General features: G+C 37.3%; 1 protein-coding gene across 15 annotated transcripts in view; it reads left to right on the forward strand.

The window, feature by feature from the left end:
• The window catches only part of KDM6A (lysine demethylase 6A), a 159,968-nt gene that overhangs the window by 122,680 nt on the left and 9,776 nt on the right, over nucleotides 1–27,512 (forward strand). For all 15 annotated transcript variants that reach the window (XR_014230310.1, XM_082331346.1, XM_082331347.1 and 12 more), the window contains 9 exons: nucleotides 13,523–13,652; nucleotides 15,155–15,260; nucleotides 16,009–16,214; nucleotides 18,642–18,706; nucleotides 18,808–18,882; nucleotides 20,752–20,900; nucleotides 21,901–22,015; nucleotides 24,134–24,321; nucleotides 25,566–25,707. Coding sequence is in view for 14 of the 15 variants with exons in the window: in XM_082331346.1 (XP_082187472.1) it covers nucleotides 13,523–13,652; nucleotides 15,155–15,260; nucleotides 16,009–16,214; nucleotides 18,642–18,706; nucleotides 18,808–18,882; nucleotides 20,752–20,900; nucleotides 21,901–22,015; nucleotides 24,134–24,321; nucleotides 25,566–25,707 (1,176 nt within the window). In the remaining variant the exon portion in view is untranslated. The remainder of the gene's footprint in view (nucleotides 1–13,522; nucleotides 13,653–15,154; nucleotides 15,261–16,008; nucleotides 16,215–18,641; nucleotides 18,707–18,807; nucleotides 18,883–20,751; nucleotides 20,901–21,900; nucleotides 22,016–24,133; nucleotides 24,322–25,565; nucleotides 25,708–27,512) is intronic.

The raw sequence follows: 27,512 nt of genomic DNA on the forward strand, positions 1-27,512 counted from the left end.
CTGGCATTTCCCTTTGCTGAAGTTTGTAAGATTCCTGTTGGCCCATTTCTCCTGCCTGTTGGTGTTCCTTTGGTCATACAGCCATATGGCGTATCAGCTTGTCCTTCCAGTCCTGCACCAGAGATGGCTCTTTTGATAGTGGTATAGAAATGCAGCAAATTTAGCCACCTATGCAATAACCAGTGGCCTCTGGCAGAGGAGGATGGTGGACTGAGGGCAATAATATCTTAATCTGCTGTAGCTAAACCTGCCAACGTTCATCTCTGACGCATAAGCCCCATCTTCTTGACAGGCATGTTGGCACTAGAATGATTAGGCTCATTTTATATCCACATAGTCAGCTTAAATGCATTCATTCCCTTAACACTTCTGGTGGTTCTTAGGTCTGTCTTACTAAAAAGTGGTGTAGCAGAAACACCAGGCTCCAAACCCTGACATTTCTATATGCTTCTTAGCATTTCTATCTCAGTGTTGTTAAATCACCAGAAATGGCAGGTACACTCCCCCCTCTTTCCAAAGAAAGAAATGGAAATGCAGCTGTGAGGGTTGCATAGTTTGGGTTATTGGTGTGACATTGGTGTAGTTGTCAGAGGGTAGGGACCTCCAGCAGAAGTCCGAGTGCTGGGAGCTGATGGTTATATCCAGCAAGCACATTTTCAGAGTCTTTTTGAAATCCAGCTCTTTCGCTAGATACAGGCTTTAACAATAAAAAGGATAATGTCATAGACTCCCCTGCATCAAGGAAAGATGTGTTTTGCCACAGTAGTGATAAAATTTTTTTCTAAGACTTCGTGATTATTCTGCAACCTTCTGAGACTTTGCTCCCCCCACACCACTTACAAGCCCTATATTTAGCCATCCTGCACAATAGCAGAGCACTGCATATAGTGTTGCATTTGTTATTACACCGTGCTGTGTCATCACTGAACAAATTTTATCATCAGAGTGAGATCCTTAGGCATCTTAAAGTATTGTAGGAGTTTTTCATGGACAATGTTACAAGTGCTGACACTTAAAATATATGTGATGAAAATGGAGAATTGTTTCAGTGGCTGGCTTAAGTTTTCATTAAAGCTGGCAGCAACACTTCCAATTTTGTCTTTACTTAGAAGGGTAAAGGTTCCTTTATGAAGCTTTGGAGTGTTTAGGTACTTCGGAGTGCCGATGTGGTATGAATGTGCTGGCAAGCAGAAGTATGATGTGTTAGTTACATAGACAAGTTTGAGACATTCAGTCACCTCTCCTCAGAAATAGACAGCTTCGTGGTGTTACACACTGAAACTTCACCTGCACAGGAAAGCTAGTTAACTGTAAACTCTGTGTTTACTGTGTGTACTGTCCAGTATTAATGCACCATGTTACCAGTCTTAATATACATTAAACATAAGATAGTTTATTCCATTGAAAGTGGAGCAAACTCCACTAGACACAGTTTAGACAAAGCTTTTTAAAAGTAACTAATTCTCCTTCAAAGGTAGGGTGAGCTCATGCTTCCGTGTGCTAACAGGGAGCGTGTCAGATAGTAGTCAGCTTTGCAGATTCACACTTTGTGCTTACTGCCTTCCCTATGTAGACTATCTCAAAGTCCTTAGATTTTCTAGGTAGTCTTTGGAGAGATTTGCCTTCTTTCTCAAAAGAATTTTATTTGAAATCCAAACATGCCAAGAAACTGAAATGACCATTTGGAGCACTGTAATTTCTATATCCATGTCTGATAGTTGTTGCCATTTGTGACAAAGTTACCTAAGATGCCTTTCAAATTCACAGAGGTCCCTTTAATCATAAGCACATGGTTACTGAATGTTTTGGGTTGTACTTTGCTGTTTTCCATACTTAACTGTGTTTACAGTTCTTTTAGTTGAAATGTTATCTGTATTTTTCTGGTCTCAGAATTCTTGCTGGAATTTTTAGCAGCTCAGTATATTTTACTCCAAAATATTTTATTTGTGATTACACAGCAAACATGGTGCTTTTGAGCATTACCCTTTTTGATGTTAAAAAAGTGACAAAAGCATGTTTATATCCTTCTTTCACTGCACCCACATAAATCAGTTAAATGCAAAAAAGCTGCATCTGTTACTGTGATTGAGAGTTGCTAGTTCCTAACGTACTGGATTTGATGACTAATACTAATCATGGTACGTACAGCAGTCTGTAGGTATCTGTTACAAAGATAAATTTCCTAGAAGAGAGAAAAAAAACCTATGGGGAGCTTATTTTGTCATGTTTCAACTATTAAGTCTTATAACGTTCATTTTCAAGTGAAGTTTCTACACCTATTACATTCATAAAAATGAAGAGTTTTAATGGCTTTTTTTAATTGGGACCGTGTATGTGTTCTTGATGGTAGAAATATAAAAATAGCTTCAATGTGTGGTGTTAGGATGAGTTCATTGCAAATACACATAAAAAAAATGTTATAAAGTTCTTTCTTGAAGTTTAGCTGATCTGTCTTCAGAATTCGCTTAGCAGAAATTTGCATGCGGCTTTCTTGGGAGAGTAATGGGAAGTGTATTCTTCTAGTCAAATGTTGCATTTTGATTGGTTTAATACGCTGTTTATCAAGCTCTTTTTAGGTGAGATCTGCAGTTTGTGTTCAGTAGCGAAACGTTGAGCATTTTTACTGCAAAAATCCTAAACCAGCTTTTAATGTGTCTTTGCTTTTGTGCTCATTGATAGAGGTAGTATTCCCAGTGATACTTAATTTCTAAAAGAAAGGGAGGATCATAAAGGTATTTTTCTCTCTTTATTCTACTTCAAAAACTGTAGCTTCATTATAGCAAAACAAATGTAAAAAACTTTGTTGTGAGTGCCACAAAAGTGTCTGCAGGGGCTTTTCTAAGCAAATGTAAGCCCTGCTGCAGGCAGGCAGGCAGGTGCAAGGCTGCTCCTCCTGTGCTTGGGGCTGGAGAGCCGGTGCGGAGGTGCCGTGGTGTAGCTCTCACCCAGGCTGGCCTGCCGGCAGCAGGCTCTTCGGTCGGTCACGGGCATGGCTGAGCACTGCTGAGCACTGGCAACTGAGTTCCTGGCTGCACCTCGTCTACGGAGAGGCAGTGCAAATCTGCCTGCCAAAGGCTATTGACAGACTCCAACTCGAACTCGTGAATTTAGTGCAGAAGGGCTGAGTTTTAAGCATGGCCGTGACCTGCATGTCAAATTTACTTTTCGCTTGGCCAGATACTGCCATTGTGCTTTCTTTAGCTTCCCGGCTGGGATGATACCAAGTTCTGCTTTAAATTGTACATAAAAGTTTCTAACAGTATTCAGGGATCCTAATTATGAAATATTGACCCTTAAAAAAGTACTTTCTAATGTGGTGATCAGGTCTCTTGTCTTTTCTACAGTGTTTCACTTGGGTTCATATAGTCCTTAATTTTTTCCAGGCTCATGTAATCATTTTTCAAGGCAGGTAAGCTAATACCTTGCCCCACGTAGTTTGCAGACAGCTCAGAAAGTGTTAGATGTGCCTTTTGCTTGCTTTCTTATTGAGTAGGGATTGAGAGCTCCCTCTTCAGCCTGTCTGCACCTTAATTCAGCAAGGCAGAGGACTTAGAAGCTGGATAATGAAGAAAGATGAACAATGGGAAAAGTGGAGGAGAGACTTGCGGTTTTAGCAACTAGGAGGTCAAGAAGTGCTTCAGTCTGGGCTAGGACTACCTTTACAAAGTTTAGAGACAGGATCTCCTAGTCAGACTGTGCTTGCTGGAAAGTGTCTGCATATGTCTTCTAGTAATAAGAGATTCTGAGAAATTTTGTGGGACTGCTGACAAGTTAACAATTACAACATTTTTAGGGTAGGCCTAAAGTGTAAAGGCAGGCAGAGAATTTTCTATATGTGAAAATTCTGTTGTGCTCATTATTACTGTTCCTGACCTGTGCTAGGGCTGGTTACCTGTTAGGGACAAGGTCCTGTCTGCATAGAAAAAATAACTCTATATAATATAACCATTATTAAATATATTAATAGTTTTTTTCCCTGCCATCCTTACATGTCTTACAGTTTACTTGCATAAATTTGATGACAAGGCTGTCCCAGCCATGTACTAACTAGTTGATTAGACCTTGCTTTGTTTTAAAACGTGTAGAGTTTGAAGGTGTGCATGTATGCATGTGACGGCTCAGGAGCAGATCTCCTCGTAGACACTGTGTGCATGATTGACGTAGGGGAAAATGTCTAGAGGGGAGAATACTGAAAGATATTTTGCTGAAAGCCCTGCTTATTTGTGAAATAAGTCAACCTTTATACGCAGTAGAATAGAAGATGTTTATATACTAATATATCAGATACTATGAACATCAATACTGCATGTTAACCTTTATTTTAACACAGTATAAGGTAATGCAAAACCAAAGAATTGAAAGTGCTTCCCGTAGTACTGATTACATTTGGGTGCTATCTCCGTAAGCAGTATCTTGAGGTACAGAAGTGAACTTGTGACCAAAAATGTTGATTTTCAGAATTACTGTAAAAATTGCAGTAAAGCTATCCACAATAGAAAACCTGAAATAGTTATTTGATACTTTTTTCTTTAAAAAACCAACCAACCAAACAAACAAACAAAAAACTTCATGCACAGGGAGAGGGGAGTTGTCCTGTAGTATTAGTTTTTATATATTGGAGCCACACTGGATTGGGCCTTAAATGTATTAGTATTTGCCAGTTGTTACACACATGCCCTTATTTCATTTGATATGTTCAGAAAGACATTCTGGCTTCATCTCTAATGTGGATAGTTATATTCTGATATCTTCTGGCATATTCTTCTTGCTATCTGACAATTTGTGATATTGTCCTGATGGTATTCCCTAGGGAAAAAAAGACATTTTGGCAGGTAGGAACAGGTGGATGTAACTTGCTTTTTTTATAGCTGGAGCTCTAGATTAATCATTTTTATTTTCCTCCTCATTATTCTGCATTTGGCTCTGTTTACTATATGCTTACTTCAAAACCAGAGTGTTTATGTTACTTGTAAGTCACATTGAAATTCCTCAGAAGTCTGTTTGTTAAATAGTCTCTTTTTCAAATGCTTACAGGTTTAAAAAAAAGTCTTGTCTAAGAGAAGCCATTTTTTACATCTTTTAGACCCTACAGGTTTATTTGTACTTAGAGCACAAACAGACCTGAAATTATTGGCAGTTTGGGATTAAGTAATGCACAGGAGTTGATTCACAGCGTAACTAGAATTGACCTACTACAGGATAGTGAAATGCAGTATAATGAAGTTCCTCATTTCACAGGAGGGATTTTATCAGGAGGCCACATGGTAATACTAACCACCAAAAACTGGCTTGTTTGTTCGTGTTGCTAGGATTTTGCTTGCTGCTTAAGAACAAACGAACATCAAAGATCTGGAAGTTTGGTGTTTTTAAGGTAAAAGCAACTATTAGAAAAGGGGGTTCAGAAATGATGCATTACGATAAAAGAAAAATGGCAGTAGCCAGGCAAAAATAAATGCTGGGAGATTGTAAATTGGCTTTTTGTAAACAAGTGTCGTCTTAATAAAAGCTGCTCAAGTGAAGTCATTAGATGAAAGGAGATGCTTTGTATCATAAAATGCAAAACACATGCCAAATAGAAAACTCCATTAGATTCTTTCTTTTATTATACGTGAATAGGTTGTCTGGTCTGTAGGAACAGACTTGGTAAATGTTTTGTTTTGTCAAAGGCTAAAGTGAGCGCTTAAGTAGGGCAAGATCATTGCAGAGGCTGAAAAGTTTCTTTATGTCCATCTTCCTCAGAGAGAATGTTGAGGAAATATTTAACAGAGACCTACTCTATTCATGCGGTGAAACGAGGTTGTTTAGGAGGCTGAGAAGGGGTCAAACAGAAGGTGCTGGCATAGCAATTGATACTTCTACAAGGAGCTTCCCTTGATGGGCTAGACAATGTTCACTGAAAAGCTACAAGGAATTTAGAAATGGAGTAGCTGAGCTATTGACTAAAATATGCAAATCTCATTCAGATGCTGTTCTGGAGAACAGTAGGGTAACAAATGTCCTCATCTTGTTAAACTGCTGTTGGCATGTACGGATGGAAGAGAACTGAGGAGGTGATCCTGGGAAGTGTAAGTGTGATTTGGTTAGTCTTCCCTACCAGTAAAACTGATTGCAACAGTAAATTTTAAGGTGGTTATAAAACTACTAAATTATTATGTTTGGTAGAGCAAACTGTCTACATAGTAAACTAAATTTCTTTAAGCCTCTGAGCAAAATAACAGATAAAAGAGTGTACTATTAAATTAATAATCCTTCCTTAGGTTCCCAGAGAAAATCCCCCTTTGAGGTCATTTAAAAAAAAAACAACCAAACAAACAAAAAAAACCAAGTAATTTTGAGCATGAGTGAAAACCGTGTGGTTAAAAAAAGAAAATATACTAGGAATAACTGCTCTGAGTTTGTTATTAGAAAAGCCAATTGCTAATATGTGGGAAAAAAACAGGAGTGCGCTGCTTTGTTTAGTTTTGTATCTAGTCTCCTTAAAAAGACTGTTATCAAAAGCTCTTTTCTGTACTCGTAGAAACATGTGTATCTTTTCCCTGTGAGCAATCCTTATGAAAGGAGAACTAATGAAACGTTATCATAAGACTTGGGATTTAACACTCGAGCTGTTTATTTCTACTGAAGTGAAACCAGCTGATTTCTAGCTCTGTGTTTCAACTGGTGCATCTAATTAACATCCTGGAGGAGTGATGCTAAAAATCCAGTATCTGTGTCAGTTAAGAGGGTCCGTCACTTGCCCTTTCTAAAGCCGATGTGAGGTCAAGTCCTTCCTTTAAGCAGTGTAGAGAAGTTCCTGAGTTGACTTGTTTTGTTTCTCGTAAAAGAAATAAGAAATAGCTTAGTTATTAATTTCTTTATCATTATTTATTAACGTCTGTTCACAGCCTTGAAAGAACAGGCAAAGCTCCAAACAAAACTTATGTTTGATAATGACTTGGAGAAGTCCATGCAAGAGGTCTTCCAACAATTCTGAAGAGCCCAGCTGGGTAACTGGGCAACTTTGTGTCAGCCGAAAGTTGCTGGTGTCATTTTTATGGTGATACATGGAAGGACTAATTTGAAAACACTAAGGCATTTCTGAACTTGAAACCTTTACCAATTTGGCTTAATTGGGGCAGGCAAATGAGAGGTGTAGGCTTGATGGTAATGCATATTAAAAGGGGCTAACACGCCTTTTTTATAGTTCTTTTTGCTTGGAGGAAGAGGAGGTGCAAAGAGGAAGCGTAGAGAGCAATCCATTGAGAAAAGAAAATGACAGGAGACCAGGAGAGATTAGCTGCCTCTCAAGGGACCTTGTAAAATGATAAAAGTATAGGATGGCAAACAGAAGATGGTCTGGGCTAAACAGTCTGGAAAAGGCTCTGATAAATGGCCAGCATGTACACAAGCGTAGGAAATAAGCTTCATGGGGAGGAGCGGGAAAAGCAATACAGAGACTAAAGTGGACAGACATCTCCTTGCTCGGTGGGCTCTGTGCTGAAGCCTGGGGCAGAAGCAAACTTGGGCTGATCTTTCCGAAGGTGCTGCTCCCTGGCAATTAAGCCTGTTTTCTGAAGTCAATTAGTGAATCGCTGGTTTGGGAACTCTGCAGTCGAGAGGCAAAGAGCCTAAATCTATTTGAGGGGAAGTACTTTGTGGAGAATGGAGCTGGATTAAGTTTGTGTTTTGTTCTTAAAAACAAAAACAACAAAAGCAATTCTTGTGTTATTGGGAGGTTTCTTTGTCTGTAAGCAAAGGACTTTTTTGGCTTGAAAGCAAAATTGTTCAGTTGCTCTAAAGGCACGTTACTTCTGGCAAGTCAACTTCACCATAGTAAAAGTTTTAAGAATAAAATTTGAAATACTGTGATTTCACAAACTAAACCCTGCTTAGAGTAAGACGTTCCGTTTTGTTTCAAAAGGCAAATACAGAAATCTGCAGATGGGAAGCAGAATTATCTGGGAGTAAAAAAAAAACATAGGAAATATTTATAGTTTAGGGGGAAGGCAAGCGTATGAAGAAGTTTGGTACCACTTGTTATAATGCTTTTCTTACATAAGTCATTAATGTGATTCTGTTTGTCCTATAGCCTAAGAACAAGGTGGTTAGCAAATGAAATAGAAAGGAAAGATGTGAAAGTCATTAAGAAAAGAAAAAAGGAACATTAGCTTTTACATAACATATAATTAACCTATGAAATTCACTGCCAACCTATGCTATTGAGGTCAAAACCAGAATTCAAAAATTATTAGAAATATATTTGCATAATGAGAAAATCCACAATTCTATTGTAGGATTTTCTGTAGGTTTGAAAAGAAAGATCTCTGGGAGTATTGCCAGCTAGTACCTGGTTGTGAAAGGCTGGGGTAGAGAATTGCATGAGAAACAGGTTGAATAATTATCTGGCATTACTTGCATTTAAGCATAATGTAAGCTTGACTTAACTTCTTTATATTCCCCTTTGAGAGCTCATCTCTCTCTGCTGAATATAGAAGGAGCTTGGGGAGGTGAGCCTTGGAGAGCCCAAGTTAGGTGTTGTGAGTAACTGCCTCCCTTCCAGGGTGATGGGTGTTGACAGACATTTTTCTGTGTTATTGAAATAACTTGCAGTATGAAAGCAATTAATTGTATCCACTAATTGTTAAGAAAGGCCGGGTATTTCTGTTTTGAATCAGGACTGGGTCAAGTAAGTACTGTGCATCCCAGTGTTTCAGTTGATTCCCTCCGCAGGCACACTTTTAAAATGTTTTGTTCATTCTTTGTAGATTAATTAATTCTGATAGATTTGAGATAGTGTATCACACAAATCCACAGTTCCTTATATTCATGTTAAATGTGATTTTTATTTGGGGAAGAGAGGGTATTGATTTTGTTCTTCAGAATAAATATAATCTCTTGAGCGGTAAAACCTTGTTAATTCTCATGCAGCTAATCCTCAAATAATAATTCACTTAGACTGACTTCACAACAAAAATAACTGCTTAGGTGCAAATGATTGTAATTTACTCTGTTTTGGCCTGTAAAGTGTACCTAAAATCCAAATGTATAGATAACGGGAAATTGTTTAGGAACTTTTCATTATCCTCAAAAAGTCACAATCGCCCAATTAAAAACAAAAAGGGCAAATATTTTTAGAAGTACTGCAGTTAAGAGTTCTAGAAAACTCAGAAATTAAGCTTGGAAGAGGAAAAATATAGCCAAGAATGAAAAAAGAAGCACAAAACCCACTGATGCTTAATGACTGCTATTAGAATAATCAACAGAGGCAAGAGACTTCAGTAAACATTTTTGTTCTGTGCTTGGGAAAAAGGCAGATATGATGTTCACATCATGGGATGTATGATAACACACTCTCTGTTTTCACAATAATCAAGGAGAAGGTTAAACAGTAGTTATACTTTAATTTGGCATTTTTAAGTCAGAGGCCCAGATAACATACATCCATGAGCTCTGAAAGAGCAGGCCAGAGAATTGTTGTTTATCATTCATACAGATTTTTTTTCCTAGTTCTCAGAAAACAGAAAAAGTTCCAGAGGACTTGAAAAGCACTATGGAACTACTTTCTGAGAAATAAATGTAATCCTCTCAGTCTGACAGTAGGCTTGAGCAAAATAATAAAATTATTGAGGTGATGAATTTAATAAATGTAAAGGATAGTAATTAATGATAATGAGTCCTGGTTCTAGGAAAATAAGTTTTATTATGTTAACTTCAATATTCTTGATGTAGCTGACGGTTTGTGTAATAAAAGAAAGTTAAAATTAATACAGCTGTGTAACACAGTTGGCCTTAAACTTGCACGATATCCTTTTTTAGTAAACTAGGATGATGCAAAGTCAATGCAATACTTATGAAGTGTATAGCAGCAACTACCTGATAAGTTTCATGTAATTGTAAACATTTCAGTGATGTTGCCTTGGGATCAGATTTTGGTCTTGTTTTATTTAGTTTTTGATCGTGAGGTAGGGCTCCGACAGGGGAGTCTGTAAGGCTGAAGCGCTGGAATCCATCTTCCCGTGGGGCAGGGACATCCCGGCTGCGTAACAAGCTACTGGGTTGTCCATGCAGTGAAAATAGTAAACTCGAGGGAAGAAGTGTGCTAGACGGATGAAGGCATCATCTCAGGCCGAGCCATCAGTCTCCATTTGTTGAGAAATCCCTAGATAACATTAAATTATTTCTGTTAATATTTGCTAAAAGCACAGACTGGGGAGTGAGTGCTACGTAACGAAGAGGACAGGTGACTGTTGCGAAGCAAGCTGAGTCACACCTCTGCTGCTGGTTAACTGTGTGTTTGGTACAGCCAGAGGGGAAGTTGTTCTCAAAGACTGAAGGCTGTAAACTGTTTTTAGAAGGTGCGGGAATGTATCCTAGAAAGCAGTAAAATGGAAAAAAAGGGGTGCTTTAATGAATCTGGTGATTGATTATTCAAGAGATCCCTTAATTACGTGAAATCCAGGCACGTATTTCATCCATAGTGGTTGGTGTCACTCATAAGCATGGCAGTTTGAGTTTGGTCCTCAGGGCAAAGCAGTCGCATGACTGTTGTTGCTTTTACCCATGGAGCAAATTGCAGTGGGCGGAGAGCTGCAGCTTTGGCTCAGGACAATGCCGCACATCAGCGTGCACCCCTGTCCTTACCGTCCTGAGGCTGACAGCTGCTCCTGCCCTGTCTTCCCACTCTGCGGGAGTGAAGGGTGTTCTCCTGCCCGCGCAGTCTACAGAAAGCCAATTCCCGCTGGAAAGTCAATTTAAATGAACGAGGCCTGTCCTCTTCGTTCCTCCATCACAGCGTTGTAGGTGACTGTTCAGGCATCCAGTTTCTTTTCAGGGCCTAAATCGGGCTTGTTTTTTCTCGAGCGTTGCATCTCTTGCCTCTTTCAGCCAGTGTGAAATCCTCTCATGAAAAATACGCTCTTGAAACAGAGATGTGTGAGATTTTCCTCACGGTTGCTGAGGTCAAAAAGGGTCTTTCACTTTCCTTACACTGGCCATAGTTCTGTATTTCCAGAGGTGGAGAGGCTGGCAGTAGATACTCACACCGCTTCACTTCAGGTGCTGGTAGCAAATCTTTTTAGTACTTCTGTGGTGGTTTTTATAATTTCCGTTGCTCTGGTTTGTACACTCAGTTACAGCGTTACTCTTTAATAGCTGTCTTGTATCGTTATTAATAGTAAGTTATTCTGATTCATGGACAAAAAAAAGATGATAGAGTGAAACTGATCTGTTAAAGACAACTTTAAATATTCTGTCCATCTGTTTGCTGTGCCATTTGAATTACAAGCATTTTCCTATCTCAGCTTTGCTTTTCTTTGGCCTCTTTCCTTTCTTGAAATTTTCACACAGGGTTTTAGTAACTTAGTAGGAAACTGTGACATACATTTGGTAGTACCAGCTTCAAGTGGTGGGTTTATGAGAGATCTCTCTTCATCTGATCTTTTCCTCTGTGCTGTCTGCTGTCTTCTGTATCTCCTTTGCCTTTTCAGACCTGCAATTTCTCTAAGTGTACAGGAGTTTCTCCTTTCTCTACTGTCCCCCTTCCCTGACGACCCCACGTACCCTGGCTTTACTGAGCTTTCGCTGTGGGGATTATCTTGTTGTGACTACGGTAGCTTAAGTCACGCTAATTCTGAGCAGTGTCCCTTTTTCTTCAGGTTCGGTCTTTCTCATCCTCCTTGCCTCAGAAACTGCCTGAGAACTCTTTATCAATTCAAACTGAATTTTGTCATAGTTCTGTGATTTTTAATGCTATGTATTTGCTTTTCTTGGTTTTATTTTTCAGTTTGATAACGCAAAGATTATAGTTACAGGTTATAGTTTTACTTTTTATAGATGGTCTGAATCTCAGATCCATGCAGCTGTGGTTGATGAATTTCTGTGGGTGATAGTGATTTTATATTGCCATGTTTTTTTTGATGTTTTGTGGGGGGTGGGGGTGGGGGGGCAATAGGGCCTTTGCAAGAACTACATCAGACATTAAGCATTGGTCAGTGAGGTTTTTGCCAAGTTGGATGATGCCAAATCAAAGCTTTCACACTGCTCTTGAAGTTGTAATCTATTCTGGCATTAGACTCACCTAGCACAAGGAGTAAGCTGTGCTTGGTATTTTGACAGGCGTGCTTTGGAGACAGTTGTTAAATATGTCTCTGATCTCCTGTCAGAGGAGAGCAATGTATGAGTTAGAAAGCTGGCATAAGTTCTGAACTGAATGACTGACTTGTTTGTTGTGATGAGCACCAGTTTCTCAGGATGCTCGTCTTTGCTGCAGCCTGGAGTAGGTGAGATGTTTGCTCATTTTCTTTAAAGTGTTTGTCATAACAGTCAGTCTGATCTGATCTCAAGCCCCAAGTCCATCTTACTTGTGGTTTGTGGTAGCTTGATTGGAAGCAGTACTCTCACATGCCAGCATCTAGCTCTACGATGTTTCTCAGTGCCAGCATCGCAGTTTCTGTGTTTTAGAGACAAGCTCTATTGCTAGGAGTTTTGTCTAATATAAGACAGATGTGTTTTCTGCTGAAGACTGTTGTTACCAGAACAACTTTTTTGTAATGAGTGAGTTTTATGAAGATACATGACTAAATTATGCATTAGAAATATCCTATTTTGTGGGGTGTTGAGAGGTGGTAACAACAGCTAACGAATCAAGTGAGGTTGGAAGAAGGATTTGAATAGCATTTAGTTTGAAGAATTCTGAAGTAGTTGGGTCGTTTTTAACAAACAAAAATTTAAGGGATGGTTTTGTTAATAAATACTTTCCTGGTGATAGTGACTGGAAATTGAATATAGATAAGCTCAGGATGCAGATGTTTCAGGTAATTCATTATAGGAAAAGTTAACACACCTACGGTGGGTTATCCACATCTGGAAATCTCCAGAGAGAGGCTGCAAACACAACAAGCGAGGTCCTCACTCAAGTACACATAGGGGTGTTGACACAGCAACTCACTCAGGGTAGGTCTTTTCCTCTGTAGCTCAAACAAATGGCTTGTGCAGCAGTGGCTCCTTCTGGCTTCAAAATATGCAAATCAGAGAGGGGTAGGTGGTTGTTCAATTTAGTGTTGTTAGTGTGGTTGTAGTTGTTTTTTGTGACTCGGCAGTTTTTGGGTTGAGGCATTGTCATTTTCTGACTTTGTGCTTTGCCACTGTGCTGTATAGGCACAGCATTACCAGACTGTGTTATCTCAGCTGTTACGAATTGATCATCCACCAGCCAGTGCCGACCTAATAAGGTTCTTCTCTATTTCTAGTTGTAAACCTGCTTTCTCTGTTAAATTTTGTCAAATGAGTCATACTTGCTTGTATTTAAAATGGCTATATTTTTAACTAATAGTAGTGATGTTGCAGATTTGGCAGGCAAAGTGGTAATTATTTTGAATATTATGAAATTCTACAATGAGAATTCTTGATGAAAATATATGAGCTTTATTTGTATCTTGAATTACGGTTTCTGCTTGTACATCATTATTTTGCAGAAGAGATGACACTAATATATATTTATTTTATTTGTCAAGTATTGACAGAGGTAGCTCTTCTTTCCTTTTAGGAATCTGGGTAAAAATGGCTTATCTAACAGTAGTATTCTATTGGATAAATGCCCACCTCCACGACCACCGCCTCCACCGTACCCTCCCTTGCCAAAGGACAAGCTGAATCCACCTACACCTAGTATTTATGTAAGTAAATCTAATGGTGGAAGTACATTGCTGTCTTTTGTAATTATTTGGATATCTGAATTACATAATGTAATTATTTTAAAGACACACTATTCACAGCTGTATTCTAATTACAGTGCTCTCCCAACTAGTGTATAAGCAGGAAAAATGCTAACCTTAAAACAAATTTTGAGACTTAGTTTGACTCTTAAAGTACTTGTAAATTAAGAATTTCAGCAAACGAGGAAAAAAGCTTCAGAATTTTTGTTTCTTATTTAATACTCGAAATATTGTCAGGATAAGCAAAAAATGTACAATATTTCAAATATATATGTACATTTTTTACAAGTAACAGTTTAGGTATAAACGAGCAAGTAATTAAACTAAACTTTCCTAACAATCTGCTTCAAAATATAGTAAAGAAATAATTGATAAAAATTGAGGTGATGTTAAGAACAACATGTCATTAGGAAAAGGCAGGTTTTAGTTGCTTAGAATTTCCTTATGCAACCATTAAAACTTCTGTTCTGAAAAGAAAGTTTCATAATAGCTTTAAAAGAGTTTGAGCTAACTTCCTTAGTAATAGAAAAATAAATTATAGGATGTCCACTTCCTTGATAACAAAAGAATAAATTATAGTATGTCCATACACCCGGTGTGAAAACCTCAAGTTAGCTTTGTTCAGCCCAACTTTGGGACCAGAAGCAGTTGGCACTTTGGTGTGATGCTACACGAATAGTCTGCCTGAGAGCTAGATTAAGTTGGAGGCAGTAATGCTTCCAGCTGTTCTCCAAGTGTTGCATCTGAATTAATCTACCTTGTTAAAAGTCCGTCGCAACGTTGTTGAGTCCGTACAAAGCTGGTAAGTCACCATGTTGCAGCACACTGTGTAGATGTGCCAGCGTGGTTCCCAATATTTGGGAACTCTGTTTTGTTTACTGAAAGAGATTTCTTGAGCATTTTAAAAGATTCATAACAATTTAAAAACAAAAGAAATAAAAAGATGGGGGAGACTATAGCATTAAATTGAGGTCATAGGTGCACAAAAGCATAAGAAAATCAAATGAACCTTTCTGGTTAACATGAGATATGCTGTGAGAGTAGTCTTTTTAATTATACTGTTTCTTGTATACATTATCTGTAGAATTAGCTTTTTTGACTTCTGTAAAACAAGTTAGTATATTATCTTGCTCTTCAGAGAATTCTGTAGATTTAGAGAATGTACAGGGCTACTGTCAGATAAAGAAATAAACTGCGGGAGACCTGAGTTGCAAAAGCCGAAGCAACCAGGGAATAATTCATGCCAAGAAATAAATTGCAGTAACAAATTAATTTCAGGAGTGAACCTAGCTTTTAACATGGAAAGGGTTGTATGATGTAGCTGTTCATTCCCCACAGTGCAGGGAAATGGAGAACATTACTGTCTTCTTTCTGCTGTTTCTCTTTTTTTATTATTCTTTCTTATTTTACAAATAAGGAGTCTAAGTTCATCTGACATCTAATATTCCATTATAATTTTACAGTTGGAAAATAAACGAGATGCTTTCTTTCCACCTTTACATCAATTTTGTACAAATCCAAACAACCCTGTTACTGTAATACGTGGCCTTGCTGGAGCGCTTAAATTAGGTAAGTTTACTTTCTATGTTTTTTTCACTTTGGAAAAAAAAATGTATGTGTTTTTTGAAAAGAAATCTCTCAGTTCTTAAAAGTGATTTTTTTTTCTGTAATACTGTATTACTTGTGTATTCCAAGTAATTAGGGTAATGTGTCATTTCTCAGTTTGCTACTGTTTCTAATCTTGATCACCTCCAAAAAAAACCCCCCAAAAATCCAGCAGATTTTGTTGAGCACAGAGGGGAGCTGAGCTGTGGATATGGAAGCTTACAGATAGACTTTTTTCCCTATGAAAACTATGGCTACATGTCTTTGTGCTTAGATTTAATGATCTATAATCTGACTACGTACAATATTTTGAACTCTGTAGACAGAAAAATTATCATCGCTGGTAGGAAATGTGTTATATGATGGAAGTGCATTCATAAAACTATAGTCTGAAAAATACTTTATTGGTAATAAATTTAAACATTTTTTGCAGATCTGTTTACACAAGTCATGTAAAATGTTTCTTAGAATATAGTCCATACAGTAGCTGCCAAATTTTTTCTCAGCTTCTACTGTTGTGCACAGAAAACCTTTTTGAGTGTTAATCATGAGTGTTAATTTTTAACCTACAGGTGGGCTGTGTTATGAAGGCTAAAGGTGGAAGAAAATGCTTTAGTTTAAACCTTTAGATAACTCTAAGTATTAATGTCTTCTTTTCTTGAAACTTTTTATTGTATTTATGTCGTTTATTAATTTTATTCCTATTTACTAGATCTAGGACTCTTCTCTACTAAGACATTGGTAGAAGCAAATAATGAACACATCGTAGAAGTGAGGACACAACTACTGCAGCCAGCAGATGAAAACTGGGACCCCACTGGAACAAAGAAAATCTGGCGTTGTGAAAGCAGTAGATCTCATACAACAATTGCTAAGTATGCACAGTACCAGGCCTCCTCATTCCAGGAGTCTCTAAGGGTAAGTCCATTGTTATTATTTATTTACGAACTTTATACTAACTCTGGAACCAATTAGTAACAGCTATTGAAAACAAATGGAAACATATGAAACACTGAAAACAAGGGAGACATTTCCATTAGCATGAAGAGCACAGGTAAATTTACAAAATCTGTTTTGAATAGAGGGTCAAAGAGTATATAGGGTGTTCCTTCCAAATGCTTACTGTAAAACTTAAATTTCTTAATGTAAAACTGGCTATTTCATACTTTAAAAGCTTGTTGGTGTAAGCTTTCATACAATAATGTCAAAATTCTTACTAAAATATTTAGAACTTAAGATGCGCTTTTTTTTAACTAGTATTGCTTCTAATTTCACGTACTCTTTGAAATCAAATTTCTTTGTTCTTCATAGTATCCTGAATTAATTTGGATGTGGCTTATTAAAAGTTTACGCTTGTACTTGTCTTTCAGCACAATAGTTCAAAATATTAAAATACACCCCACCCTCCCACCCCACCCCCAAGTGACTGATGCGTTCCATATTTGTTATTTTTGGGTTCCAAACATATAACAGTTTCTGTTTAGTTTAGAAGTTTAGCCATATGTGACAGAGTGAAATGTTTGAAATGTTATTTTATTGGTATTACTTTTTAATATTTTTGCTGAAGTAGTGGGCACATCCTTGGAAGTAGCTATGGGCACTCCTCGGAGGCTTATGTTGTTTGCTGTTATAAAAAGATTAGGCTAAGGTGCAACTAAGACAAAAAGCTATTCTTGACCAGTTGTTAATTAGAAAATAGGGAAAATGCCAACGTGGGAAATTGACTATTGCAGTTTTCACTGCCATTACACAGAAACAGCAGTGGTTTTAGTAAGAAAGGAAAGAGAAATTCTAAGCTTAAACTTTGTGCATTAGAGGAAAGGATTAGAAACGAAGAAATGAATTGGTAGTTGAAGAAAAGAGAAGGGAAAGCAGTCACAAGGTTTTCAGTGAGACTGATACAGGATAAGGAAAAGAAACAGGAGTACCATTGGGAAGTGGGGACACTGAAGTCATCAAGAGCTTGGGACGTAAATGGGATTTTTCTTCCTCTGCAGTAGCAGTAAATTTAAGTAGGGTATCAACTGAAGTTTTCTGGTGCCCCTTGAACAGTTGCACCAACGTTGTATTCTTGTACAGCGTTCCAGAGGGGCTGGAGAACATTATATATATAATGTTCCAGTGAAGTACATGTTCAATAACATACATAATTGATCACATACCAGCTTGTCAGCAGGAAAGCCTCAGCTTTGGTTTTGCACCCAGAAGTGAACGGCAGGATTTTCTGATTATTTTTTTTCTGTTACAAATTAGTGGTAAAAATGTAATACATAAAATAATTTTCAGAATGATGATTTTCATTTTTCCCTTGGAAATTGAAAAGACATTGTTTTAAGTGTACATGGTGTCCTTTACCTAACACCGCTTTGACCTGTCCTTAGGTGACTTTTCAGTGTTCAAATGACAGCCTTATTTCTTCTTCCTACAGCTACAATCCTCTTGGCTTGCCCTACGTGATCTTTTTTTTTTTATTCCTCTAACAACTATTACATTGCTTTTCTAACATGTCTTGCAGTATTTGATAAATCCATCATCACTAGGTTCCTTTTTGTTTCTTTGTCCTTCATTCAAAGGATGAATAAGACTTTCTCAGGTACATAGGGCACTTTGAGATTTAACAATCCCGTTCAAAGCCAGAGATCTTTGGATAGCCTCCAGGCAGTTCTTTCCTCCTTTCTGTCTTATTCTTTTTCCTTCTATGTCCATATACTTGCCAAAAAAGAAGTCTTTAGAATAGGGTTTTGAGCCCATTCTGCTGAGAAGATCAAATTACATCATTTAATATTGGTTAGATTTTTTTTCCACTAGTCATGGTCCTAGCTACTGCAGTTCTAAAATAGCATATGGCTATGAAAAATTCAGAAGATTTTATATAACGGATTTTATAAAACTAATTTTATAAATACTAGTCATCCTGGTTTCATTCAGGAGACCTGCTTGACTTTGAAGGAAGGTGAATGTTCTAGTCTAAAAAAGTTAACTGGTTTCCAGTTCACCTGCATAATGAAGCAAATCAACATACTCATTTGGAACTGTAATGCAAGCTAGCAGAAATGTTTACAGTGTAGACATTTTCAGTGAAGCTCAGGGCAGGACAACAGAATTTGTAGTCATAAAGAATATTTTACAGTGGCTTTTGGCTATTAACTACTTTTTTTTTTAACTTTCTTAACAGTAATATTCACATAAAATCTTAGGTACAGATACTTTAAAGATTGTACCAGCATCTTGAAACATATGTACTTATGTCTGTGAACATGTTATCACTTTATACCTATATGTTTTATATGCATTCTTACTTTTATGTTTATTTATATATAAAAAAAACATTTCCACATTTTATAGGAGGAAAATGAGAAGAAGAGTCACCACAAGGACCACTCAGATAATGAATCCACATCTTCTGATAAGTAAGTGTGGTATAACTGTGATAATTCTGTAGTTGGTTTTATGTGGTTTTATACATCATTCTCATTTTTACATTAACCTATTACATTTTTTATATTTGCAGCTCTGGTAGGAGGAGAAGAGGACCTTTTAAAACAATCAAGTTTGGGACCAACATTGACCTGTCAGATGACAAAAAGTGAGTTGATGACAGTTTCTCCTGCTCACAGTAGTATTCTACAGTATGATAATCCTTCTGGAAAACTAGTGCATTCTTCTCAGACATCAGTCAGTCTGTTGATAAACCCAATTCTAGTTGCACACCCCATTTCCATAATTAAATTGTTACCTTTGGTCTTTTAACTCTTGTTAAGAGTTCTTCTCACCCTAAAATCTCTTTTCAAGCTTTTCTTTCCAGGATCTTTATTTTTCTTTTCCAGAAATAACCTTAAACATCCATCAGAAACTGTTCTTTCTAGTCCTCCTTCTAATACATTCCCTTTGTTTCATTCTGAGGCTTTAAATTGTTTGCTCACAACTTTAATTACTTCTGACAATAGCAAGTTTTCAGTCTTTGCACAGAAATTGTGAGATTAAAGGTTTTTTCTTTTTCATTTGTCTGGATTTCTGTTACTTGGTTTTTGGGTTTTTTGTTCCTACTATCATCCTTCTGTTTCTAATTTTTCATAGCTTTTGCTTCTCTAGTCACAGACAGGGTTCAAAATATGTACTGAAGACCAGACCAGTGATTACCTGTGGATAAGCCATGATAACTCTGCCAGAACCTCAAAAAAAAAAAAAAAAAAAAGAATAAATTGTGAAATTGTGTATTCTTTAGACTACATATCTTTCTGTGGGTAGATGAGAGTAGCTCAGAAAACCATCAAAAAGTATTAGAAATACTCTGAAAGCATTTTTTTTTCCCCAGTAATAATTTTTTTATTTATTTCAATTTCTAGTTAGTGTAAATTTCCATAAAAAGATCTAGCATGTCTAGGCTGTTAGTCCCGCCAGCTGCAGTACAAAAATTATGATCTACTTCAATTATTAGAGCAGAAGAAAAGGTTATGGTATTTGAAACTGGGGAATAAGATGCTTAAGATGCTGAGGTCTTTTCTGGTATAGTCACTGAAGGATCAATGTGCGTACATAGGTATGTGATGGAAGTTTGTTATAAAATTTTAAATATTGATGCTATTTTTTTCCTAAAGAAAATTCCAACTGTAGATACAAAATTGTTGCTAATAAACCAGCGCTCGGAGCAAACCGTTGGGAGAGAGGCTTTAAATTAACGTAGGCATAACTAACCTGAGGCTCATAGGGAATTGGATTTTGATACTTTAAATAGTTCTTGTAGGATCCCAGGTAGATGCCTGGTCTTCTGATCTGCAGTCTCAGCTTTTGCTACAAAACTATCTTTTCCCTCAACTAGCCTGTCAGGTTTGTGATTATATTTGGAAATATTTCAAAATTAAGAGAGTAACACAGATACCTGGGTGACATTACAGAGCTCCACACTTGGGATTTTTGTGTTTGAAGATCTATGTTTTTCTTAATGCAAGTTCCATGGCACATCCACATAGTTAACTTTCTTCTTGGTCCCAGCAATTGTGTGCACAGGCTAGGGTATGTTTAGAGAGTCTTCTTGACATATGTTGTAGCATCATGTCGTTTGGCTCCTGAAAGCGTGGTTAGCAGTTTCTGACTGGCTTAGAGTGTGAGGAGAGCACAACTCTGTTTTCACTTGGAAAAGATGTATACCGAGGTGTAAACTGCAAGCAGAAGTTCCTGGCAGTATAGCAGCAGACTGGCTAACTGCAAGAGTGAGTCTGGTCACCCCAGCTTTTAGCTCACCATTAAATGAAATTGTTGTTTAAATTTCTGTAACTGCCAAGTAAGGGTATTGCTTTGTCTCAGCTTCCCTCTTAAGAGATGCTAAGTTATATAGAAGTAAGTTGTCTGCTGTTTTATCTCCTATGCTAACAATTTTTTGAAAATGTTTGTATATCTCAAACTCTTCTAAGAGTTTTAGGGATTCACAGTTTGTTGATTTGCTATTTTGCTGCAGGTGGAAGTTGCAACTCCATGAACTGACAAAACTTCCTGCTTTTGTACGTGTGGTATCAGCAGGAAATCTTCTAAGCCATGTTGGTCATACCATCCTGGGCATGAACACAGTGCAGTTGTACATGAAGGTTCCAGGAAGCAGAACACCAGGTGAATATAATCTCTTTGCATGAAAAAAAATCACGTTCTACTGCTGTGGTGTTGATTTAGCTGCACTGCAGATTTTCCATACCTTACAGCATGACTAAACATGCTAAAACTGTACATATTCAGTATTTTTTTAATTTCTTGTTTAATTGAACTCTGCATGTATGAAGTACTACACTATAGTGGAATTTCTGGGTTTCTGCAGTGCTAGGTAATTACCATACTAACCTCTTGCATGCAATGCTGGGTTCTTTAAAGGGAAAAAGAGGATGGGTTTATATACTTGGACAGTATTTGTATTTTACATGCCTTGAAGGTTTTTATAGGCTTCCAAAGTAGTTCTTGTGCAATCATAGAAATCAGTATACTTTCACTTTTTAGATTCTTTATTGTCTGAGGATAGGACTCAACCTTCCATAATGAATAATGCTGTGTTAGAGCACTGGACTGAGACTTGAGGGATCTGGACTAAATTTCAGGGTCTGTTTTTTCTGAAGTACAACTTCAGATAATTCCATTGGGGATTATGGCTCAGTTTTCCAGCTGTCAAAAGAAGATAAAATACTGGCATTTCTACATTGATTTTGAAAGCTCTTTGAGACAGATTTTCTTGCTACTTGTCTATTCAGTGCCTGAAGTCGTGAAGTTTTGCTCCTGACTGGGACTGTCAAGAGCTATCATAAAACAGACAGTCTAAGCCTTAGCATCTTGAAGCATTTATTTCTACAAAAAGGGAACTGCTGAAGTATTGGTCAGATCTGCAAGATTGGTAGTTCCAGCTTTTCATTTTCCGCAAAGTAGCAAAAGCAGAATTCTCTTGTCACTGGTAGCTTAACTGCATTTCTTAACACTGTGAAGCACCTAAATAGCATGTGTAAGTGTCATATAAAAATATGCACAAATACAAATAGGGTTATTTAGTAATTGTAACTTTGCATTTCCATAGCAGCATTTTGATCAATCAGCCTTACATGAAGTGTGTTTATTTTTCTCTAAATTTCAGGTCATCAAGAAAATAACAACTTTTGTTCAGTAAATATAAATATTGGTCCAGGTGACTGTGAATGGTTTGTTGTCCCTGAAAGCTATTGGGGTGTCATGAATGACTTCTGTGAAAAGTAAGCTGGACGTGCTGTTCTTCTCTATTTTTATCAAGTTCTCTGTGCCTTTCTCAGACCTAAGGGGGGAAATTACTGAGGGTGTTGTATTATTACTGAGGGTGTATTATTTTACAGGTTTTCCATGTAGTCAGAAAGTCTTCTAAAATAACTCAAAATGCAAAGCCTAGAATTTATACAAAATATGACATTTATACAATGTACAGAAACTTGGATTGCCGGTGATAGTTTTGCTGTCAAAAATTAACGTTAGGTCCATTATTTGTTTTTTTCGAACACAGGAATGAAGGAAATAAAAGTGAGAGATTGGTAGTAGCAAATGGTTATCTAAGGTCAAGATTCAATTTTATACTACATTAAGGGGAACAAAAGTTTAGTATAAGCATAGGCTGTCCGCTACCAATGTGTATTATGTGGCATCAAGCCAGTTTTCATAGTATAACATTTCCACATCAGAAGATCCATCACAGTCCTTGCTGTTTATCTAGGCACTCTATCATGCATATTAAAGCTGACCTGCTATTACCAAATGGTGATGCTTTTGTAATGGCTTCTAGGGCTGTTGCAGTGGAGTGATGGAACAAATTTGGGGGTGAAGGAGTTGGAATTTTGTTTCGTGTTTTTTAGGAGCAATGGAGTAAAGTGTTTTCCTGGTGATGTATGCTGTTAATCTTTATTATGATTAATGTAAATGTTGTACACAAGCAAGTACAGTGTCATTGGTATTTTGGCATGGTTTCTTGCTGCATCTAGAGGGAGAGCTTAGTTTACTCAGACCCCAGGAGGTGTTATGGCATGCTTTGCGTACACTTACATGTTTGTAGCTTGCTGGAAAAGTTGAGGTGCACTGACCGTTGGGGAAACACTCAGCCAGCTCTAAGATTGGGGTTTCTATGTTGCGCCTTGTGTTGAGTGGATACTTTAAAAACAAACAAAACACACACACATGCACCCCTCTCTGCACCCCCCGCACCTCCCCTCCCCCCACCCCCCCCAAAAAAGAAAAAGAGAGGAGGGGCAATTGTGTCCCCTAATCATGCTGGTATTCAAGCAGTAGCCTCTGAAGCTGATCTTACAGAATTTTTTTTTCTTGCCCAGTTAAAAATGGACTAAGCTCTTGACCTTTCTTCAGCACTTTTCCAGAGCTTTGCAAGTTCATCTTGGTGTCTCTGTACTCTGTATTTTCTGCCTGCCTACTGACAACTGTTCTTATTTCATCCACCTTTACAAAGATTAGCCATCTCAAAATTGTAATGCCACTGATGCATTTGCAACGTCTCTGATGCCGACATGCCTTTTATCCCCATGATGTTGTCCTCCTGAGGGTGACAGAGAAACTAAGATGTTGGTAACATCATAAAATGTCTAGAGCGCCTTATAGAGGCACTGAAGTCTCTTTGAAAACTGTGAATTGCGAATGATCTCTCATAGTGCAGTATAAAAACAGTATAAAATTGGGATAAGGATGGGAAAGAAGTATGTATTTTGCATAACCATAGTGGAAGAGTTTGTGTTTAGGAAGTCCATATGGAGGTGTTTTTTAATGCTTCTCAGGAGGGTCAGCTTTTCTTGGCTGAGTATAGCATAGACCTGTGGATCGCAGTTGAGGTGGTTCCAAGAGGTTGCTTGTTGTGTGGGCAAGCCTCACGTGCATACACTGACAGTATGAGTACATGGTTGGCATTGTTCAAAACAGAAAGCATTTTTAAGAGCTGGTATGGTCTGTATATAAAATCAGTCACTGGTTAAAAAAACATTTGGCACCAGTGTGACGCTAGATCTGACCAAGGATTTATCTGCCTCAGCATTAATAAAATACTGGGAAATTAATTAATAAAATAGTGGGAAAATAGAACATAACTGGAAGCCATAAACTGACTTCACATGGGCAGCCAGATGGTTAAGTGTTTTAATGTACTGCAGGATATGAAATGTGGAATTAGGATCAGGAATTTTATAGATGAAACTTTCCTTTTGACTAGTCCTCCTGGGTCACTGGTTTAGATGCAGAAAGCATTTATTGTGGTGATTAGTTTTTACAGGTAATTTCATTGAAGTGTCAACCACTAATACGTCTGCTGATAAATGCTGAAGACTTTATTTTTCCTATTGTTTCAGGAATAATATGAATTTCCTAATGGGATCTTGGTGGCCAAACTTGGAAGATTTGTATGAAGCCAATGTCCCAGTTTATAGGTTTATTCAAAGACCAGGGGATTTGGTGTGGATAAATGCTGGCACTGTTCATTGGGTTCAGGCTATCGGCTGGTGCAACAACATTGCATGGAATGTTGGCCCTCTTACAGGTATGGTTGAATAGTGCCTGTGCTGAACTACGTAATTAGGTCATATTGTACTACATATGCCACAGAACCTGCCATTTCTTACTAATTTATCATGCTTTACTAGATTAAAAAAATGAACATACTGTATTTTGAAACATTATGTGTTGAAGCTTTAAATAATTCCATTGCTAAGAGGAAGTGAAAGAAGCAAGAATGCAGTCCTTGCACTTGTCCATTTAATGGACTTGTAAAAACTACAATTGTGTAGCAAACACTAGCAGAGTAAAATGTTTAGATGAATTCATACACTCTGTCTTGTAGGCCATTTCTTAACTTTTTCTCCCAAAATTTTTTCTGCCCAGCAGACTGCACTATAGCTTGCATATGAGTTGAGGACTTGTCCAGTCTAACTTTTGCAGGACAGGGGATACCTAACTGCTCTTCAGTGAAATGCAAACAGTTGTAAAATTTTGTTCATAAAGGAATATTAGGTTTTTTCAGACCTGCTATTCTAGAAGTTTTTAGTTTTGAACCATGGTCTTAGAAGGTTTTTAGAAGTGAGAATGGAAGGAAATTTCACAGCTAAAATGAGATTGTGTCAAGCATTTGAACAGAATGTACTTCCAAAAAAATCCTGTTTTCTTAAATAGTTTAAGGTGTGTCTTTATGTCATTATGATGCAATAAATAGTATATCTCCAGGATTGTATGATTGACTGATACAGAGCTCACATGTTCAGTTGCAGTAAATTTTGTAAAACATTTTTTAAAAAAGGGCGGGGTGAGTAGGCTGCTTAATGGAAAAGTCTCACTCATTGCAACAAATCTCTCAAGGTGCAGTCTTCCTTTTCAAGACAAATTATATACCACAGCATTGTAAAATTATGATAAAGAGTGAATAGAGTGACATGGAGACATTTCAAATTTAGATTTTTTTTTTTTAATCTCAAATTTTTGAAAATTTACTAAGCAACCCTTTTTGAAATGTTGCTTTCTCTTCACCATAGAAATCAAATGCTTGTCAGTAACTTGTTTTCACAGATATTTGTTGCTGCTGTTGTATTGTGCGTTCTTTTAGCATCATAAATACACCTTTTAAAAGAAATTTTATAGAATTCAAGTGTAGTTGGAACAAATGGGTCATTGCGAATGAAGTTTAATTTAGACCTAAAAGGTATAAATTTTGGTTGTAATCAAATTATTTTGGCTCTAGTTGGTAGTTATTTCTTACCTTGACTGATTGCCTCTAATTTTGTTTTTGTGTAGCCTGTCAATATAAATTGGCAGTGGAACGGTACGAGTGGAACAAACTGCAGAGCGTGAAGTCCATAGTACCCATGGTTCATCTTTCATGGAATATGGCTCGAAATATCAAGGTCTCCGATCCAAAGCTTTTTGAAATGATAAAGTAAGTTGTACTTATTCGAACACTTACTGTACCCATGTCCCCTTCAAGCATAAAACAACAGTTGATTTGTAAGTAATCCTTTGTAAGACTTTTCCATTCCTGAGAATCAAGCCAAAATTATTTTATATTCTGTTTTTCAAAGAATCCATTTATAGATATCATTAGTTATATTATGTTGTATTTGATGTTATTGTGGCATAGCTTTAGAATGATCTAATTAACTTTTTTGTTAAATACGCCATAGACCTAATACAGCAGTTCACGGAAACAGTTGACCTAGATGACAAAAGCTGTTCAGAATATGTACCATAAAAAATAACAAAATTAGGTCATCAACCCAAATATTAGAATTAGAATATTTAGTCATTTTTACAGCAAAGTTAAACTTAATTTTACATTTCTAGAACTTCTAGTTAGCACTCACGCACTGTCATTTGGAGATCCAGTATAAATGTTTTAAATAAAGGCAAGTAAGAATTTGAAAGCCTCCTTCCCTTTGCTCTTTCTTCTGAACAATGAAGTAATTGATGTGTAAAATGATAATTGGGTTTAGTGACATTTCTCATATGCATATTCCAAAATGCAGGAATATTCCAGGCTCGGAGCATCTTTAGTCATTTTCTTTAAAGAGTTAATTTTCAAACAAATATAAATCATATTGCGGCACCATTATACCTAGGTTGAGGAATGAATGGACATTACAGCATATATCGTAGGTTTGTCCTAAAAAAAGTGAGGGAATGAATTCCAAAGCAAACGACTCGTCACGAGAATACTCCGGTAGCAGCACTCTGTTTTCCTTAAGCCTACCCTTGAGTACTTCTTAGTCTTTTCAACGTATTGGATCCACAAGTATTGAATCCTTTCATAATTTGCCTTGAAATGGACCTTTAAAAAATGGGTAGGTTAACTTGCAAAAAAAGGGCAAAGAGAAAAGAATTTCTTTTTTTCCCCCAGTAGGATTTATTGATGACATCTGAGTAAGACACCTTTTTACAGTTAGGAATTTAGTTTAGGTTTGAACATCTGTTTCAGAATGGTGGAATTGGTGGAATGGTAACTTGGTAAGAACCAAGAATGTTGGAAGTTGAAGACAGGGCAGGAGGTTTGTAGTCACTGTAAAGCTGGATTTTGGAATAGCATTTATCTGTGAATACTTTCTTAAAATCTAGTAACTAGTATCTAGAGTAAAAAAAAAAAAATCTTTGCTGAAGGCTTGACAGTCCTGCCCCTTCAAATTAAGCTATTAGTGCTCACGGTCAAGATGCCGGCTGTCACAAAAGGAAGAGGAGAAACTGAATAGTTAGTAATGAGGAACAGAGAAAGGAAGCAGGCTGTGGGAGGGAGGAAGCCAAAAAGTCCATTTTAAAACAAACAAACAAAAATCCACCGCAAACTTATTTCACAATTATCTTCCTATATCTTCCCAAGCACAGCAGGCAACTATGGTAAAGCTTGAAACAGTTCTGGAATGTTTTCGGCAAAATATGATTTCAATATTTTGGCACCTATATTTTGCATTTGCACAAGTTTGGGGTTTTTTTGGCAGGGTTTAGGCTTAAAAGGAGAAAAACACGACTGAGCATAGCATCCTTCTCCAAGAGAATCTCTTAAAATGTTGTGAAGAAACACAGAGGACAAAATGGTTGTTTCCTTTTGTCTTGCTGGCTGACAGCAGCTGAGCTTTCTCTAGTGAGAGACCTATATTTTACATGTACGTTACAAATAAAAGCGCTGAGGAGCAGATGCAAACTTTGGTCTTGCATGCGTTTGCTTTTTCCAGTATACTGAAACCACTTCCAGTT

This window comes from Platalea leucorodia, assembly GCF_965183815.1.
Source record: "Platalea leucorodia genome assembly, chromosome: 2".
Lineage (NCBI taxonomy): Eukaryota > Metazoa > Chordata > Aves > Pelecaniformes > Threskiornithidae > Platalea > Platalea leucorodia.